Source organism: Thermobia domestica, chromosome 8 (assembly GCF_964235325.1).
Source record: "Thermobia domestica chromosome 8, izTheDome1.hap1.1, whole genome shotgun sequence".
NCBI lineage: Eukaryota > Metazoa > Arthropoda > Insecta > Zygentoma > Lepismatidae > Thermobia > Thermobia domestica.
Window position 1 is genome coordinate 291,215,853 of NC_137461.1, and position 17,651 is coordinate 291,233,503.

Genomic DNA, 17,651 nt, shown 5'->3' on the forward strand with positions numbered 1-17,651 from the left:
TTACTTTCTTGCGAATTAGGGTGTACATTAATATTGCGTTTTACAGTTTCACTCCAGGATGCACTTGTATTTTCGTTTCGAGAGATTTATCCATTATTTTGCAGAATGTCTTTAGATAATTTGTCTATTATTAACTGTTTCGATAGAATTTCTTCTAGCTTTGCATTCAGTTCTCTTTGCAGCTTTTCACAATTAATACAAAATGAACCCTCCATTGTATAACATAAACAAAATTCTAACACAAAGAAACTATAATTTTCAATATCAATACGATTTTTCTGAAACCATAATTTGAGCGTAAACCGTAAAGTTAAAACAGGGTGAAATCTACACAGTTATTATTATTTTGGCACAGCATTTCACTTTTATCCATTGGAGACTGGATTCAACATTTCTTTTCCTCCAGAGGGCTACCTCGCATTTAAAATACTAAAATAATACTCCTAGTGGAAGCACAAATACAAGTTTTGTTTACGTTTCACAAATTATTCATATCTCAGTTTCTAGCACTACGAAAGCATATTTTCGACGTTCTTTTAACCACTGCACAACTCACAGATAAAATAGTGTAGAATAAGTTCTTCCTAGAATAATATTCCTCTAAAATTCTTGCAATAAAGCGGGAGCATTTCATCACGCGTGCAAGTTTGATATAACGCTCCTGTTTTCGTCTCGTCTACCCCTATTAATGCAACCCATCCCTTCAGAAAGGATTTCTAAGGCAGTAAGAGTGCATTTTGTGAAAAGAGAAGTTCGTATTACATGAATATAAGTATTCACTTGTATGGCGACCTAGTACAGGAAAATTGCATGAATTTTATTTGTTGTCTCAAATTACTTGTATTTTATAGGGGTTTTTCTCCAATCCTCCCTCTAAAACTGTATAGGATATTGTTTATAGCAGTGGGTGGAAACATGAGAACGTAAGGATTATTATCGTCATTTCTAAATGTGTGCAGTTTGCAACACTTAAAAGTTGAAAGGTACTAATTTTGGGCAATAATTCAATACACATGTATACATATTTAGTGAAGAGCAAAGAAAGCATTAAAATACTAAATATTTTCGTTCAATGATCCGTTAAGGGGGTCCAGTGTCTTTGACACCACTTCTTTCTATTGATTTTCGTTTGATTACATAATATAACGTTATATTAGGTTAGGTTAGGTTAGGTTAAGGGGGTCCAGTGTAGTTTTGAAGCCCCTTAACGAAACATGGACCATATTTTCTTTTAAGAATGACCAGTGGCGTATTTAGGATTTTGTTTCGGGAGCCGTTGCACAACCCCGAGAAGGAAAAAGGGGGGGAATTGCCCACCTGCATTTGAGAATTAAATACATTTTAATTTATGCATAAATTGAAGCTTTAATGGCAAGAATTGCAGACTGGCGAATCTTATGAGATATGGTACACACAAAATTTAGCAGTAAATCTAACTTTTTATTCTATTCATAAAAGTAAAAGGAAGCATCCTCTTGGCTTACCTAATTTCCAGGGCTACATGCTCTCCCCTCTTGATTTTGTTTAATTCTAACATTTACCTTTATTTAGAACTAAACGATGTAGAAAAAATAAATATTCCTTGATATATAATAACTAAAGTCCCGTTATGTTGATATCCGTGCAAGTTGGTGTAGAACACCAGTATGGCTTATCAACTCCTCTTAGTTTTGGTGTTACTGACGACGGCCGACTTGAATCACAACTAACAACGGTCGAAAGTATGATAGGAGAGACGAATGAAAGTAACAACTAAAAAGAAGAAACAGAAGAGTAGAATGGACGAAAGAAAGAAAAGAAAAACGAACGCAGGTCTTGCATGGAATGAAATTTACCAGATGTAGTGTTATTTCTTAACAAAGAGCATAAGAAAGTGGAAAATCAATGAAATTCTTAGAAATGGTAAGAAGAATTATTGTTGTATATACATGAAATGTGAAAAAACTAACAAATTTATTTCGGGGGAGGGAGACTTGAGTACGATAGTCCCCTAAATACGCCAATGAGAATGACTAACAGCAATGAAAAAGAAATAATTCTGGGTAAGAAGTTGTATTAAAATAATAACACATAAGAATCGAGTTCGATTCCCGACGGGAGCTCATATGGTTCAGATTCCACGTTAATCAATAGGTCTCGTCTCATATAGCCTCACTGTTGAAAGGGGCGTTAAACTCAAAATCAACTCAACTCAACAAAAAATAAACAGTAGGTCTAATACAACTTTAAAACCAGATTCATGTAGGCTGCCATCTGCGGAAGATTAGCCGAAGGAAGTAAATATATTATTAATTTATTTATGAATCCAAAAACTGTATTTGATCCAAAAAGGAGAGTGCTCCTAACATCAAATTAAAAATAAGTTGAAGATCGAACCCGAAACTGAAGCTGCGACCGACTTATTTCTTACTCAACATTATGCAGCTGGAACGTACGGTACAAAGGGAAAAAATAACACAATTCAAGTTAAAGAGATATTGTACGTACCACATCAAAAAGGAAGATAGGCAATTTGCATTTTGTTGAGGATGAGGCCGTTTAACAGTCCCTCCACGAATTGGATCATTCATCTTCTTCCCCTTTTATTTATTACAAAATTCCAAGGACTTCAAGTTCCGCTACAATCTCCACATTCTTTATATAAAGGATTCGAATTGCTTTTCACATACACAAAGTACAACATTGTGGAATATCAAGACACAGTTAAAAACCTGTGGTTCTTTCTTCTCCAATACTTCTGGATCAGCAACCCAATTCTGGAGTATTGCAAATAACTTGTGATTATTTCCGCAAATTCGGTAAATCATTTTATTTTTATTCTTATTCATTAGTTAGACTACTAGGCGTCTATTTTTCGTTTTCGTTTCGTTTCGTCCTCTTGTGACAAGCTATTGCTCTAGTAATACTACAATCCACTCGGCAGAGTAATACTCCCGGAAGTACGTTTTTTTCGCGCGCTACTCTAGCCAGCTGTTTTAAGCGCTATCCTAGTCGATTGTTTTAAGTTGGTCACAAAATCTATATCATTTAGTACAAGGGGAACAAAACGAGCCTTATATCATGGAGTACAAGGGCAACAAAACGAGCTCTGCGAGGCTTCTAACCCGTTCCTACTACTACTACTACTACTACTTATCTGCACAAAAGTAAGTAAATCACATTTTTGAGTATTATTTTCGTATTATTTTAATTTTAAAAGTGTTATAAAAATGTAAAAGAAATATTTAAAAAAAAACTTTCCTCGGACCGGGTTTGAACTCACGCCAAAAGATATTTTTGTTACTAGCATATAGCGCTAGCCCACACGGCTATGAGGACCGACAACAATAATCGTCTGAATTCTGCTATTTGAAAGCAACGTGGCAAGACATAGATAACGCCAACCAATCAAAACTGTATTTTCCGTTCCTACTTCCGGGAGCATTACTCTCCTGAGCTAGTCCTGTAATACTTGGGTCAAATTTATTATACGGATCCATACATAAATTCATTGCTTTTAAACACCTCTTTTTCACTAAATCGATTTTTGTGTATTAAACAATCATATTTGGAAGTGGGGACTCACATTACTCTGTATAAATCCATTATAGGGGGCTTCAGTGTACGTACATAAGAACTTTTGTGTAAAAGACACTAACCAACTTATAGTAGGTGGCCTCTAAAAAGTATGAATGCTACCTAACAGAGTCAGAACAAGAGCGCAGCAGGGAAGTCCGAACAGTAGGGGTGTGTCAGCGAAGGTGGGTACGAGGATAGCGCAAAACACTGTAGCTATGACCTAAATTCCTACCTTTCGTGTTGAATTATGTATTTGTACGTTATAAAAGACGTTATAGTTAATAACACGATATGATTTCATTGCTTGCATATTTCTGTTCCAAAGAGCATAACGCATTATTAACCTAAATATTACAATTATGTGGATCACTCAACTCTCGGATATTTCTATAATTACGTGTCATCAGTTAGCACATTGACTTCAGATAGTTAATTTCACTTCACTTTGTATACTGTGGTTACTAGCTTCCTTATGGGCGAATCCGTGCATAACAAGTTCGACTTTCTTTAATTTATTTTTACGTAGATACTCATCTTACAAGTAAGAACACACATATTTAAATTGTTTACACATTAGTCTACTAAAAATATTATTACAAATTTGTCCTGTAAATTTTACAAATTTGTGAATCCGTACAGTAAATCTGCACCAATACTTATTCACACATTTGTGATAGTAGTGTAAATATACAAGTGTGTATTTCTAGAACCTACAGGAGATAAATATTAGCTACGAGTCTGTGGACTAGTTTCGCAAGAGCAAATGACTACTTTTATCAGTGATTTTCTTTCACAAAATACGGTACTAGTGTAGCACAGTTTGCTTGTAATTTACTAGTAAATATCCACAAGAGATTAGAGTCCTGTGCCGCGTTTCTGTAACTTCACAAATCGTCGCATGAGAACCAGTGGAACGTACCTCCAAAAATGCTGTTTTCGTTTTCTTCATGTTTGGACATAATTTTGAAAGTCCCATTTGGTGAAAATGGAACGTAACGCCATCTATTCTTCTTGTTAATAATCTGTTGTAATGTAGCACAATTATCATCTTATTAAAAACACGTCTTTCTAAGAAAATAATATTTTTGTCCTCCCGCCTGTAAACCTATGGAAATTGAGTTACGTTCCTTTGGTTATCATGCGACGAAATATAAATAGGGGGAACCGTAACTGAATGGCAGAGCGTTTACCTCTGGTATGTGGGGCCCCTGGTTGGATCCCCGGCTAGGTAAGTTTGTGGTGGACAACATCGTATTCGTGGTTTTTCTCGGTGTACTCCTGTTTCCTCCTACTTTCTCATTCCATGAATTCTTCTATAAGTATTCACATGCCTTAATCATCTGGCTTACTTAGCCTAAAGGGCATAATCATGTGACGTAACACTGAAAGATTTCATTTTTATAAACATAAATAGTTTGATGTTCTTGCGCTTAAATAATTAAGAAAAAGGGTCTGAAACTGAATACAAACTAGCCAAGCTACTGTACAGAAAAAAAAAAAGATTTCTATTGATTTATCTAACACTATCGATGAAGAAAAAAAGTTCAGTTGATTCTAGTGGCGGATCTAGGGGGGGGGGACAGCTAGTGCCCAGACTATGATAGGTATATATATAAACTTTCAAAAATATATAAATAATAAATTATTTTGTCACTGATAAAACTAGGGGGCCTAGCCTCCCCCGGGCCTGGCCTAGATCCGCCATTGGTTGATTCTAACCAAATATTAAAGTATATTTCCAGAAAGGAGTTAAAGTAATTTAATATTTTTATTATTGAACATTTAATTTGCATTTGGGCTTTTTCGCCGCACTTGGCAAAGTAATTGCTTTTTAATCTAAGAAGATTAATTTAAATATTACATATTTATTCCTTATTTTGATGCTATAATAAATTAATTTATATATAGAGAGAGGGAGAGCGTATCATTGGCGCCTACTTTTAAGCTTCTTAATGGGTGCTCAGGCGCAAGGGTGCCCATCCTGGGGGAGCCTAGGGGACCCGGTCCCCACACAGCTTATGTGGGTCCCCTCATTCTATTTCTAATTTTATAATATTTGGTATAATTTGAATGCAATTTGTCTAAAAATCCTCATAGATGCTTTCTGCATCTGAATGCCCCCCCAAAAAAATTTGCAGAGAAAGCGTCGCCCTTGCTCAGGCGTCGACACTAACGTCGATTTTTATTTTTATTATCTTTTTCAGTAGATCCAATAGAGCAGTGGTTCCCAAATTCTTCCTGAGAGGCGAGAAAGACTATCAACAGCTGAAATACAATGAACCGAAAAATTATTTTTAACTTGTAAAGACTATAAAAAAAAGCCCGACTTCCTAAACTTTATATTGAACAAAATTCCTAAACATCAAGATTTTGTATCTGAATTTCAAACGTGTTTAGCTATATTGGCCAAAGTAAGGAGACAGAAAATTACTAAAATAATATTGGTTGCAGAACATTTGAGGATAATTTTGAGCGAAAATAGAAAATGATTCAACTAGCTTGTAATTTACGTAAACCATTTTATATTTTTAAAAACATAAATTAACTCCAAACACCACGTTCTTTAAAGAAATACTTATATAACATTACAACCACAATTAATATGGTTGTAATGTTATGTCACTCGATCCTTGTTATCCCGTAAACCTGAACCGCCTTATGCAGAGTCGTTTTGACGTATGATTAGCGCCATACTAAAGGCCTGACTACTGCTGGAAAGATATGTTAATCGAACTCTTTAGTATGACACTAATCGCGCGTCAGACCGACTCTGCATAAGGACCAAAGAGTCTAAAATACACATTGCTAAATGATTATTCAACTCATATGCATTCCTATCTAAAATTAACCCAGGGTAACATGAACTATAATTTATTTTTATTATGAAAATGTAATTTCGAAGTTAATTCCAACGCAAAAATTCAATAGGTGTTCAGCATCAATTAAATATCTCCAACGGGTGCTTGAGACCCGGGGCATCCACGAGGCGCTTATGTAACGTGTGTCAGATAATACATTTAATAATAATATAGTTATGACAGGGTTTAATAATAATAATTATTATTAAATTATTATTAAGGGTAATTTAATAATAATAATATAGTTATGACGGAGTTTGCTACACCGTGCAAATGAACGTGTTGCACATATGGTAGAACTGGCCTGCTTGCTAATCCAAATATAAGTTGATCAAGTAGATAAATCCACTTTCTTAAACCCATTAGTTGTTGTATTAAGTACCCGGCTATTTGAGGCGATCGCAAAGCTTATTTATTGCTCATGCGTACGCTTGAAATACGCTGACCATGTATTTAAATGTGGATCGCTAATCGAAAGCAATAAAAGCCGCGGAGAATACGTCAGCTTGAGCGTATTTGGTGCGTTTCGGAACATTAGACCGCCTGCTGTTTAAAAGATTTCAAAAGGAAGAAAAAAAGAAAGAAAAGAAAGACGTGTTGCCAGGCAAGGGGATTGTAGCAAGAAACAGCTGCTTAGAAGATGGTTTGTGTAGAGTATTGGAACTCTGCTAGTATACACCTGGACCTGGCAACAAGACCCGGAAATCCTGACTGGCTCACAGTATGATTTGCAACTCTGGTGAAAGTAAAATTACTGAATAGCCACCTTGGCCGCGTTCGCTACAGGGAGTAACGCATCAAAAACGCTTTCTCAAATAGCCTAAGTCTAACTGTATTGCTTGGATGCCAAAAGGCCTGATTCCAAAATTCTGATTTTATAGGAGTCAAGTTTGAAGTTCAATCTCTCACGGCTGTTTACAAAAACCTTTTAGAAAAGGTACGCACCTATTGAAGTGACTGAAAAGGACAGTTCATTTATTGTTGTTGTTGTTGTTGTTTGCATTTAGGCCACTTGGCATCAGAGCGTCCAATTGTGGTCGTGCGCATATGTGGTAATTTAAACAGTGTTTCAAGCTTGTAAACAATTAAGTCTGAAAAAGGGTGTGAATTTAATTAGTTTTTTTATTTCAGTATAGTAAACCTTTTTGATAGAGGTTATAAACGTAACGTCCAGTGGTCAAGATTTATAAGTGCTACTATCTGAAATGCCCATCCTTCGCACGGGGAGAATATATTTATGAAAAATAATTGAACCCCTTCCAACAGTGTCTCTCAACCTTTTGAAGCCTAGTGACTCTTGGATGAATGTGATTGCCCTGAGCGATCACCCCTTATCTTAACCTAATCCTCCCGTGCACAAGACTGAGCTGAGACTTGGATGAAACAGTCTAAGAACCAGAAAGAAAGGGGTCAATTGTTAAAATCGGCCCAGAAGAATATGAATTTTCTAATAATAATAATAATAATAAAAATAATAATAATAATAATAATAATAATAATAATAATAATAATAATAATAATAATAATAATAATAATAATAATAATAATAATATAAACTTATAATTTGTAAAATCGATAATAGCTTTCGCTTAATTACAAGAAAAAAAATTTTACAGATCACCAAATCTCGAACGCCTCCTACACAGTCTCTCTCTTCCCAATCGTCCTTTGGAGGGCAAGATGGAGTTTATTGGTAGAGCGCTTACACCTGGTGCACAGGGTCCCTGGTCGATTCCCGACCAAGTAAGTTTATGGTGAACGTCTTGTCCGTGGGTTTTCTCTTGGTTCTTCCGTTTCCTCCCATTTTCTTTATACCATCATTTCATTCATTTCTCATCATCAACCAGTGGCGGCTAATGTTAGTGTTGCAGCGTTGCGCAACGACCAAAGTATTTCAAGAAAAAAATATTATTAGCAATAGTAGTAAAGAACAGAAAAAAATACTTTCTAATACTCTAATATATACTTTAAATAACATACTTTTTTACTTCTCTAACTGTCCGTTTCGTTAATCCGTTTTAAAAAGCGAAAAATAATCCGTCACAGAGTTTCTAATTTATATTGTGTTGCAGCAAGCATGCAACGACCAGATTCCTTCAGCGCGGGAATTGGAGCAAATGTTAAGTCTCCTTTCCCCTATCTCAGAAGTTAAAGGGTCTGGTCGTTGCAGTGCTTCTGCAACACAGCACGGTTTCCAGTGAACGAGAAGGTTTTTTGCGCTAAATAAGATTTCTAATATGCATTCATATTTTTATATTACGGTACTAATACTGAAGCAAATCAATATAATGACAATTAAAAAAAGTGATAGCAGAATTACAAAATAAAAAAGAAAATATATAGTAGAGCAGAAATCAAATGAAAGTAGATCCGCATTTACAAGTTAATTTTTAACTTATATAGATAATGAAAATTTGTTCTACAGTAATTTGTGAACCAAATATTAATAAGTCAATATGCATAATTCCCCCCCCCCCTCTGTGGATAGTATTTTAGTATATACATATTTATTTTATAAAATAAGTATATTTTATACTCTTGATAGAACTGTATGGTGAGGAACGCCACATTGAATTTGGGACTAGTTAGCAATGCTGAGAGGCGTAGCCACGAGAGGGGTCCACCGGGTCCGGACCTCCCCAAAATTTCGAAACTCGACTAGCATTTGTAGACTTTCTTAACGAACTATACTTGTTTATCAGAGAAATGATTGATGTACGCTAAATATTTTATTTTACGCCTCATCATGTACTCTTTCTTTTCTTATAGAAATAATCGTTCTATCATTTTTTTTCTAAAAATATAGGTGACAGTAATTAAGAATTACTTATCTTTTCGGGTACATTAAAAGACAGGTTCGTTATTACGTAGACGTATTGGACCTTCCTCAAATACTTTGGACCCCTCCCAGCTAACATGTTGTTCCTATATCTGGCGGGTTTCAAGGTTGCTTTCCAGAACGTTGATAAACATTGTTTCGCCTCATGTGGAAGTATATTGTGTTCATCGTGCATTGCGTAACAACCAAGACGGATGATTTGGAATGTAGTTCTTTTTTTCTTTTACGCACAAGTGTGTGTGTGTGTTGATATATGAATAGGGTTGCCAACTCTGTAAAATAAAAAGAACCGACACTCCCTCAAAATTCTCTGTGATATAGGTCTCAACGTGAAGTATCTCTGTTCGGACCTATCCATGGAAAGGAAATGTACTATCGTGAACGAAAGTGCATTAACACATATATTCTGTATGTCCTTAGAACATTCACTAATAACCTTAATAGATACATTGTGCTATAAATGAGAAACTGAAATTGATTAATCGGCATTGACCAATTTATTGTATTTACCAGTAACTACCATTCCTTTAAAATTATCGAAACAGATGAACAAAAGTATAATAATCTTCACGTGACAATTTTGGATTTGGAAAATGAAATTCACTCTTTAAACATATAGTCTCTACTTCAACTATAGGAAATTGCTTTAAGAAGTCCTTTTCTACTCTTAATAAATGTATAAAATTCCTTGAAAGTAAATTTCAAATTTTCCCTGATACAGTCCCTGTCATCTCTCTAAAAATTTTCTAAACAGGTGAACAAAATATATTAATCGTTGATACATAGTGAAAGGTAACAGTTTTGAGTTTACAGAATGACAGCTACGAGGGGCATTCAATAAGTAAAGAGACAAATTGCTATAGCTCAATAAAGATTTATTTCAATCTTTCAAAACTAAGGCTATTTTTCAATATAATCACCCTTTACAGTTATGCATTTGTCCCATCTTTCTTGCAGATGGGACTCCCTTACTTTTCAAGATATAACATTAAAATTTTGCACATGTATTGTGTACGTAATTACGTATTTTTCCACTGATTTTGAGACTCCTATGATAACACAGGCCCGTGCCAGAAGGGCGCAAATTTTTTTGAAAAAGTTATTTTCAAAAATACAATCGTTTTTCCACGATTTTCCCGTTTCATGTGTAAAGTACGGACAAGCGAGGGGTACCGTTGGGAAGGTTGTTCTAATTATTTTGATAAAATACGATATCGAAGTATGAATCTTGATTTTACGATAAATAGCAATGAAACAGTACATGCTTGGCTGAAAGTCTAAAATTTACCAACATCGTGAAAAAGCCAATATTGTAAAAGGATTAAGGAAAGTTTTCTAAAATTGAGGCTTTAAATTTCTATGGTTGCTATATTACGTTCTGGTATTTAATACACGTGGTTTGCTATATTACGTATACATTTTCGTGAACCGAGGGGCACCCTGCCCTCCTCCTTTGGGCACCCATGGCAGGAATCATTGCAAAGAACATTAATAACTTATCGTAACTCCTGACGTGTCTTACATATACCATGGTCTTCACAAAAATTGTTATCGACAATAAAAATAAGTTCATAATTTGAAACAGATAATTTAGGTATATGAAAATGTTTCTAGGTTTTCTACAGGGTGGTAGGTAACTCCACCGAAAAACTTTGGGAGGCGGTTTCTTATACGAAATGAAAGAGAAAAGTTCTAATAAACATAGGTCGAAAAACGTCTCCCTTCAGAGTGTTCCGTTATCACTCAACTATGAACTATCACTCATATGAACTACCGAAAATTCGAAATATCACGTTTCAAAACGCCCTGGCTTAGAAACTATAGGGCCTATCCCAAGTGGTTTAAGGAATTAGACAGAAACTGGTATACGCTCTATCTAAATATCCATATTTCAGAATTCACCAGTACCAGCGAAGCGAACGCACCAAAGGAGTATCTCTATACTTCAACTTTCTTTTTACAGTTCCTGTCACCGATAACGGAGAATGGTAAAACATGGATATTTAGATAGAGCAGGTGCTAGTTCCTGTGTAATTTCCTAAACCTCTTGGGAATCCCAAACTACTTTGAATAATAATTTAAATTTAACATAGTGTTTTAGTGATTACACAAATTACAATTATGAGCATACTTTATGGAGATGCTCTCACATAGGGTACCCGAGCACCTTTATACACTATGAAAAACTGATTTTTCAAGTTTTTTGTAAGAAAAATACTGTGAACTGAGAAACCATAACCTTTTCCATATTGTACAGGGGTATTTTCCTGCGAATAGAAGTTTCTTGTGGAATGCGTTCAGAAATTAACACTTGCATGAATACTCTCTTAGTACAAGTATATTTTAGGCACACACTAATTTCCCCCCACTTCGAACTGTTTTAATTTCCTCACTGACAAACACTTTACCATTTTATATCGTAAAGGTCAGATCCACCGTTATTGTAACGGAATGGTGCTTGAGCGATTGTCTAGAAATTCCAACTCCGATTAGTGACAATTTTAGTCTTGTTTTAATACAAGTGTAAACTCTTTAGTCAGTACAGAAGAGGCTGTGGATCAGAGTAGATCACAGTGGATGAGAGTGGTGGGTCACGGTGGGTGGTGGGTCAGAGTGGGTCATGGTGGGTCGTGGGTCATGGTGAGTGGTGGGTCACGGTGGGTCGTGGGTCAGAGTGGGTGGTGGGTCAGTGGGTCGTGGGTCAAGTTTTCATTGACCCACGCCAACTTTGGGATAGGTCCTATAGTTTCTAAGTTAGGGAGTTTTGAAAAGTTTTTCGAATTTTCAATCGATCATAACTCTGAAAGGAAACGTTTTTCGGCCCATGTTTATTAGAACTTTTTTCTTTCATTTCATACAAGGAATCACCTCCCAAAGTTTTTCGGTGGAGTTACCTACCACCCTGTATAGGGTAAGAACCCCGAATATGAGACCCTAGAAGTTAGGATGCTATATACTGGTTAATTATAGCATAAACAGACACTGTTATTACTATAATATATTCTGTGGAATGTCTAATTTACGATACAAACTATTGGAATACATAAAAATATAACAATAAAAAATTATATTGAAAAATGTGACCAAAGTTGCTACACTGCCATTTTTATGAGGGGTACCTAATAAGAGACCCCGGCTTTTTGTGTACTCTTGAAGTTCTTTTATTAATTCACCATTCAATACTGTCTTTAAGCCAAATCCTGTGATGGTACAAATATATAAAACGTTACACTTTCAATCTAACTCACTTTCTTCAATTTTAAAATATACGATCTGTAAAATTTTACACTTTTTGTGCGCATAAACTGCAACGATTTTTGATCACTTCTTTTAATGTTCAAATATGTAGCAAATGAGAAGAAATGTGTCCAAAATGATAGTCCAATGCCAACGAAATCACTGGCTCTATGTACAGGACTAAGTCTAAGAGACTACTTTGTGAATACAGAAATGTCGATACAAATGAGCTCCTAATATAAGACCCAATAGTACTATACGTTTCACATTATGAGACCGGTCTCATATATTGAACCCATTATGGGTCTGATAATAAGACATTCGATCGATAAACAAGTGACTAACGCCATCTCAAATGACAGTGGAAGAAAATCGGTAACTCATTGAATGTTGTAATACGCATATTCACTGGTATAGAAGAAAGTAAATATAGAATAAATATCGATTTATCTTCTCCATTTTTAGCGCCTGATGTGTGCACGTTAAGAAAACTTTGTAGGGGGCGCAATTTCTTCCAGCCTCCACTATACTAACAACTCTCCACATAACGAACTCACGTGACTTCCGTGCTGTAGTGGGCTATTTCCTTTTGTTTTAGATCGCTTTCACTAGATTGCAGCTCTTGCTTCACAAGATAGGTAAGGGTCTCAATTTAGGTGCCTATCCTCATATTAGGGGTTCTTACTCCATGTTGCGCTTACTTCAGATTCAACTTCTCTTATTTTCAGATTCAACTTCTGGTTAGATAATGCACATGAAACAATAGCTTGATACGAAATGAACAGCGGAAAAAAGGTTGAAAACATTAATCCCAGAGCAAAGGCTAATCCTTTATCCACTCTAGTATTTGGGTAAGTAACATTTAACATCGGTAACATAGAACCTATATTGAAATTTTGTCCTTTCACTGGAAGAGTCTATACAATAAATGTTTTAACTAAACTCGAAGAAAATACTTTATTTTAGTGTTTCGAATATTTGAAAGGCAGATACTTATGGGATATTTTATTTATTATTCGATGATAAATATTGTGTATCATCATATTCAGTAGATCTTTTCATTCCATCACATTGATTATTATGTGTAATAATAAATATTACACATAATAATTATACCTAGGTAAGATATGTTGATGGTCATTTTTTTCCTCATTTCATTGACTTGCCATTCTACGAGGAGTGATCAGAAAGTAAGGTTACAAAGCCTGCAGTGAAACATGTATATATTATTTCATACAACCAATACAGCCAACAGATAATACATACATTAGGTTATTTTTCGACATAGTCTCCATCTCGGTTCAGACATTTATCGCATCGTAGGATGAGTTTGAAGATTCCCTCCTGATAAAAATCCTGTCCTTGTGTGTTCAGTCATGTTATCATGAAGTGTTTCACCTCCTCGTCTGAACTGAAGCGACGGCCTCCTAGGTGCTCTTTCAAGCGCGGGAACAGGTGAGAGTCCCTTGGAGCAAGGTCCGAACTGTAGGGAGAGTGGCCAATAATATTCCAGCGAAACTGCTTCAACAGCGTGGTGGTCTTCTGGGCTGCATACGGGCGCGCCACTTCAACACTATTCTGCAACATGCTGACGAGGCATTATAGTCTCTCCGTTAACCTCTACTACCTGCCGGCCAATTTCATCCGCAGTTACCGGTACATGTTTCGCGCACAAAAATCAAATAACTGAGCGGACTTCTTCGCGAGGCCAGTTTTCCACACGAGTCGCCATTTTGTTTATATACAACTAGCGCCATAGTTGATGGGTGGCTGAAACTCTGCACAGTTGCCAACCCCATGTATTAAAATTAGCGGACACTCCCCATTTCTAACAGACGAAACTCCAGAAATATCGGCCTTGTAAACTTAGTTTCAGATCATCCCTCGTACATTCAAAGCCCTCAACTAAGTTGGCTATATTTGCAAGATATTGTGTATTGTATAACACGAGCTACTTTAATAGTTCTAATATTCGAATATTTTTGGTTTTGCATTTCAGTAATGGGGACGGGGTTAATATAGTAATCCTAAATTTCATGATATAAAAATCGCAAAGTTAATAAGAAGGTTAGCATTGAACAATAACCAGTATGTCAGCAGCTGTTGCTGAGGGTTTCCGTAGCTATAAATTCTAGATTACTGTAGCTATATACTTTTTTTTTTAATCATCATCAATTTATGCTTCATTCAGATCCTTATTTTGCATATGTGAACTAATATTTTGCCTATATTTTACAAATAGAAACATATGTTTCTGTAGTGCAACATACAAAAGAAAATATTGGTATTGTTGTCTATGTATATTAACCCTCGCACTGCTTTTTTTTTTGTAACGCGGACTAGGAAAAAAGGAAGGGAGAATTTTGTACCCACCTACTAAGATTAAATATATCTCACAATAGAAACAATTTAAAAACTCTTACATAATTCTACAGTGACTGAAGTGAATAGTACGCAGGATAGGACTAAAAACTATTTATTATGCTGCCATCTAGTTGTGACTTTTCTAAATATAATTCACATCATCTATCTACTTTGTGCCCACCAACTTAAAATAACAAATGTATGAGGGGCATTAAGGTGCAATTTCCAGCACCCTAAAGTATATGCTTTAGCTAAATATGTTGAGCAACCATATTTCTGTCTTTTTTTTTTTTTTGTGTGTGTTACAATTTTAAAGAGACGATTAGAAAAGTAATTACAAAAAAAACATTACGTGGTGGGCATAAAGTCCCCCCCTCCTCACATTGGTAGTGCGAGGGTTAAATATTTGTTTTCTTCCAAAGACATGATGCATTAAATGAAATTTTTTTTTCTTGCACCTCCTTACACATTTTCTGAGTGACAAGTAAAAAATTTCAATTTATCATTTTCCCATAATAACATTAGGAAATTGTCTTTGGTTGAATGTTTCTACTGACTTGGAATCCTTTGTTTTAGATGGACAGTGTCTGTATTCAGAAAAGGATTGAAGAAAGATTTGGACGTAGATGATCTTTACAAACCATTAGATGAGCACAGATCAGAATTTCTGGGAGACAAATTGGGCAGGTGAGTTTCGACGTTTAAAAAATCCACCATTATATCAATACATAAGCAGTCAAAGGACCAGAAACAATACATTTTATAGAAACATCTAACGTTACTCTCGCGTAGTGTAGCCACTAATGCTCTCGCCTTTAGTGCGAGCAGGGTCAGATTCGATTCAGATGGGGAAACTTGGTCAAAAAGTTCTTATAGTTTGTTTTGTCAGGGTAGCTATTCTGAGTGAGGTTTCTCCTGAATTTTTACTCACGGACATCAGGGAAAAGATGGGATGGTATCTACGGTAGAGATGCTTCTTTGCTTCCCCTCTTCCTCCGTGTAATGTGTTCATCAAGGGACGCTATCTCTCATATGAGACAGGGTTTGGGCCATAGATGCCAGAACGCTCAGAAATATGTATAAATAAATAAATAAATAAATAAATAAATAAAACTTGCAACTACATATACTGACCAAAAAAATCTACAATATTAGCGTTCTGGCGCGCATCCAGAAATTTTTGTTGGGAGGTCCAACTATAAGTATGAGATGTTCTGTTCTAGTAAGAATTAGATAAAAGAGTTTTCCCATCAATTGGCGGGGTCACAATGGTTCAATGATAGAGCGCTTACCTTTAGTTCGTGGTGTCCCTGGTTCGATCCCCAGTCAGGTAAGTTTGTGGTAGACGACATTATATCAGTGACATTTCTCGGGGTACTCGCGTTACCTCCTCCATTCTTATTCCACCATTCTTCCATTATCATTCATTTCCCTTAATCATAATCTCCCTTAGCCTAAAGGATATAATCATGGGACGTTAAAACTAGCTATAATATTTAATTTCATTTCGCTCATTTCCAGGGGCGGATCCAGGACGGACTTCTCGGGGGGCGGGGGGTTGGAATACTGCTATTTAGAACTACCTTTAAGAGGTCCGAACTCTGGTATGGGTTTTATTTATATATATAAAAAGAGAAAGGTTCCTCTTCTCGGAGGGGGGGGGAGCATCGGGGCGATCGCCCCCTGGATCCGCCATTGCTCATTTCAAATCAAACAATACTAGACCTTACGAGTGTGAATTCTGTCAATTCGAAATTTTGGATCATCCGAACTCATTTGTTTTAAATGTAGGAGCATAGTACCAGAATAAAGCTTTATATGTGATTTTTTTTTTTTTTTATGTGGAACTACTTATTGAGTATTATTCAAAAGGTGCAGTTTGAATCCATTGCAGATTCTCGCACTCATTATTAAGCACACTTAATAAAGTACAGAAAGTGTTTGTATGACTAATATTGCTGCATCTAATAAAACTCAAAATAAGTTGCAAATAATTGAAGTAGATTAGAAGCTTTTTCTTTTTTTTTTTTTTTTTGAATTTTAGATTTATTAATTTTTAACTTATAGACTTTCCCTCTTTCTTGCCCTACCCCCACTACCATGTTGTCCACGAGACGAGCCTTAAGGATGTCTTGTCTCGAAAAGTACGGTGAAAGTGGTGCTGTCTCGTGTTGAAAAATATGTTTCTGTTGGAAGAGCGGTCTCGGTTTCGTATTTCGTCTCGAAAATTCGGTTTCATCTTTCTCGTGCCTTCCAGGCTGGTCTAGTGGCCTTTGGAGCGTATGGTCATGGTTTCGATTCTCGGTGGGATGCCGGATATATTTTTATTTATTCCTATGATAAGTAAATATTTAACTCCCTAATAATTTATTTTTCCTGTATCTAAAAGGGTCAGTAATTACTCTGGTAAAATAGTAATTGTTCATGTACTAAATTAAAGTTGTAAACTACGTCTGTTCCTCGCTGAGTCACAGGTATCACTTTGGGTTTCCAATTCATTCAAAAACTTTTTTTTTTTTTTGTTTTTTTACATTTCTGTTATCTAAGACCCTCATTTAGTGAACCATGAAAGTTTTCTTCAAAAATTCTTACTTGAACACAATGTTTGGGTTTTTGTGGGTTAATATCCAGTGACAAAGGTGCTTTATCTTATATTGTTTGTTAATGTTGGCAATTGAAATGGGCACAAAGTGTTACAGAATGCTTGCACATACTCTGATTAGGATGTTTGGTCGTTGTGACTCTGCATATATGTTAATCACGCTCGATCTTAGCCATAGGAGCTAAATACATGG

The 17,651-nt window shown here is 35.7% G+C and overlaps 2 protein-coding genes across 3 annotated transcripts in view; one reads left to right on the top strand and one right to left on the bottom strand.

The window, feature by feature from the left end:
- The window catches only part of LOC145693711 (ATP-binding cassette sub-family C member 4-like), a 210,482-nt gene extending 207,787 nt beyond the window's left edge, over positions 1 to 2,695 (bottom strand). Inside the window, exon 1 of one of the 2 annotated variants that reach the window (XM_081769995.1) lies at positions 2,488 to 2,695. In XM_081769995.1, the coding sequence (XP_081626121.1) occupies positions 2,488 to 2,570 (83 nt within the window). In that variant the 5' untranslated portion in view covers positions 2,571 to 2,695. The remainder of the gene's footprint in view (positions 1 to 2,487) is intronic. The other variant, XM_081769996.1, reaches the window with a different exon arrangement.
- Positions 1 to 17,651, top strand: part of LOC145693712 (putative multidrug resistance-associated protein lethal(2)03659) — a 217,401-nt gene that overhangs the window by 27,244 nt on the left and 172,506 nt on the right. Inside the window, exons 2-3 of the mRNA XM_081769997.1 lie at positions 13,221 to 13,343; positions 15,433 to 15,543. Coding sequence (XP_081626123.1) covers positions 13,270 to 13,343; positions 15,433 to 15,543 — 185 coding nt within the window. The 5' untranslated portion in view covers positions 13,221 to 13,269. The remainder of the gene's footprint in view (positions 1 to 13,220; positions 13,344 to 15,432; positions 15,544 to 17,651) is intronic.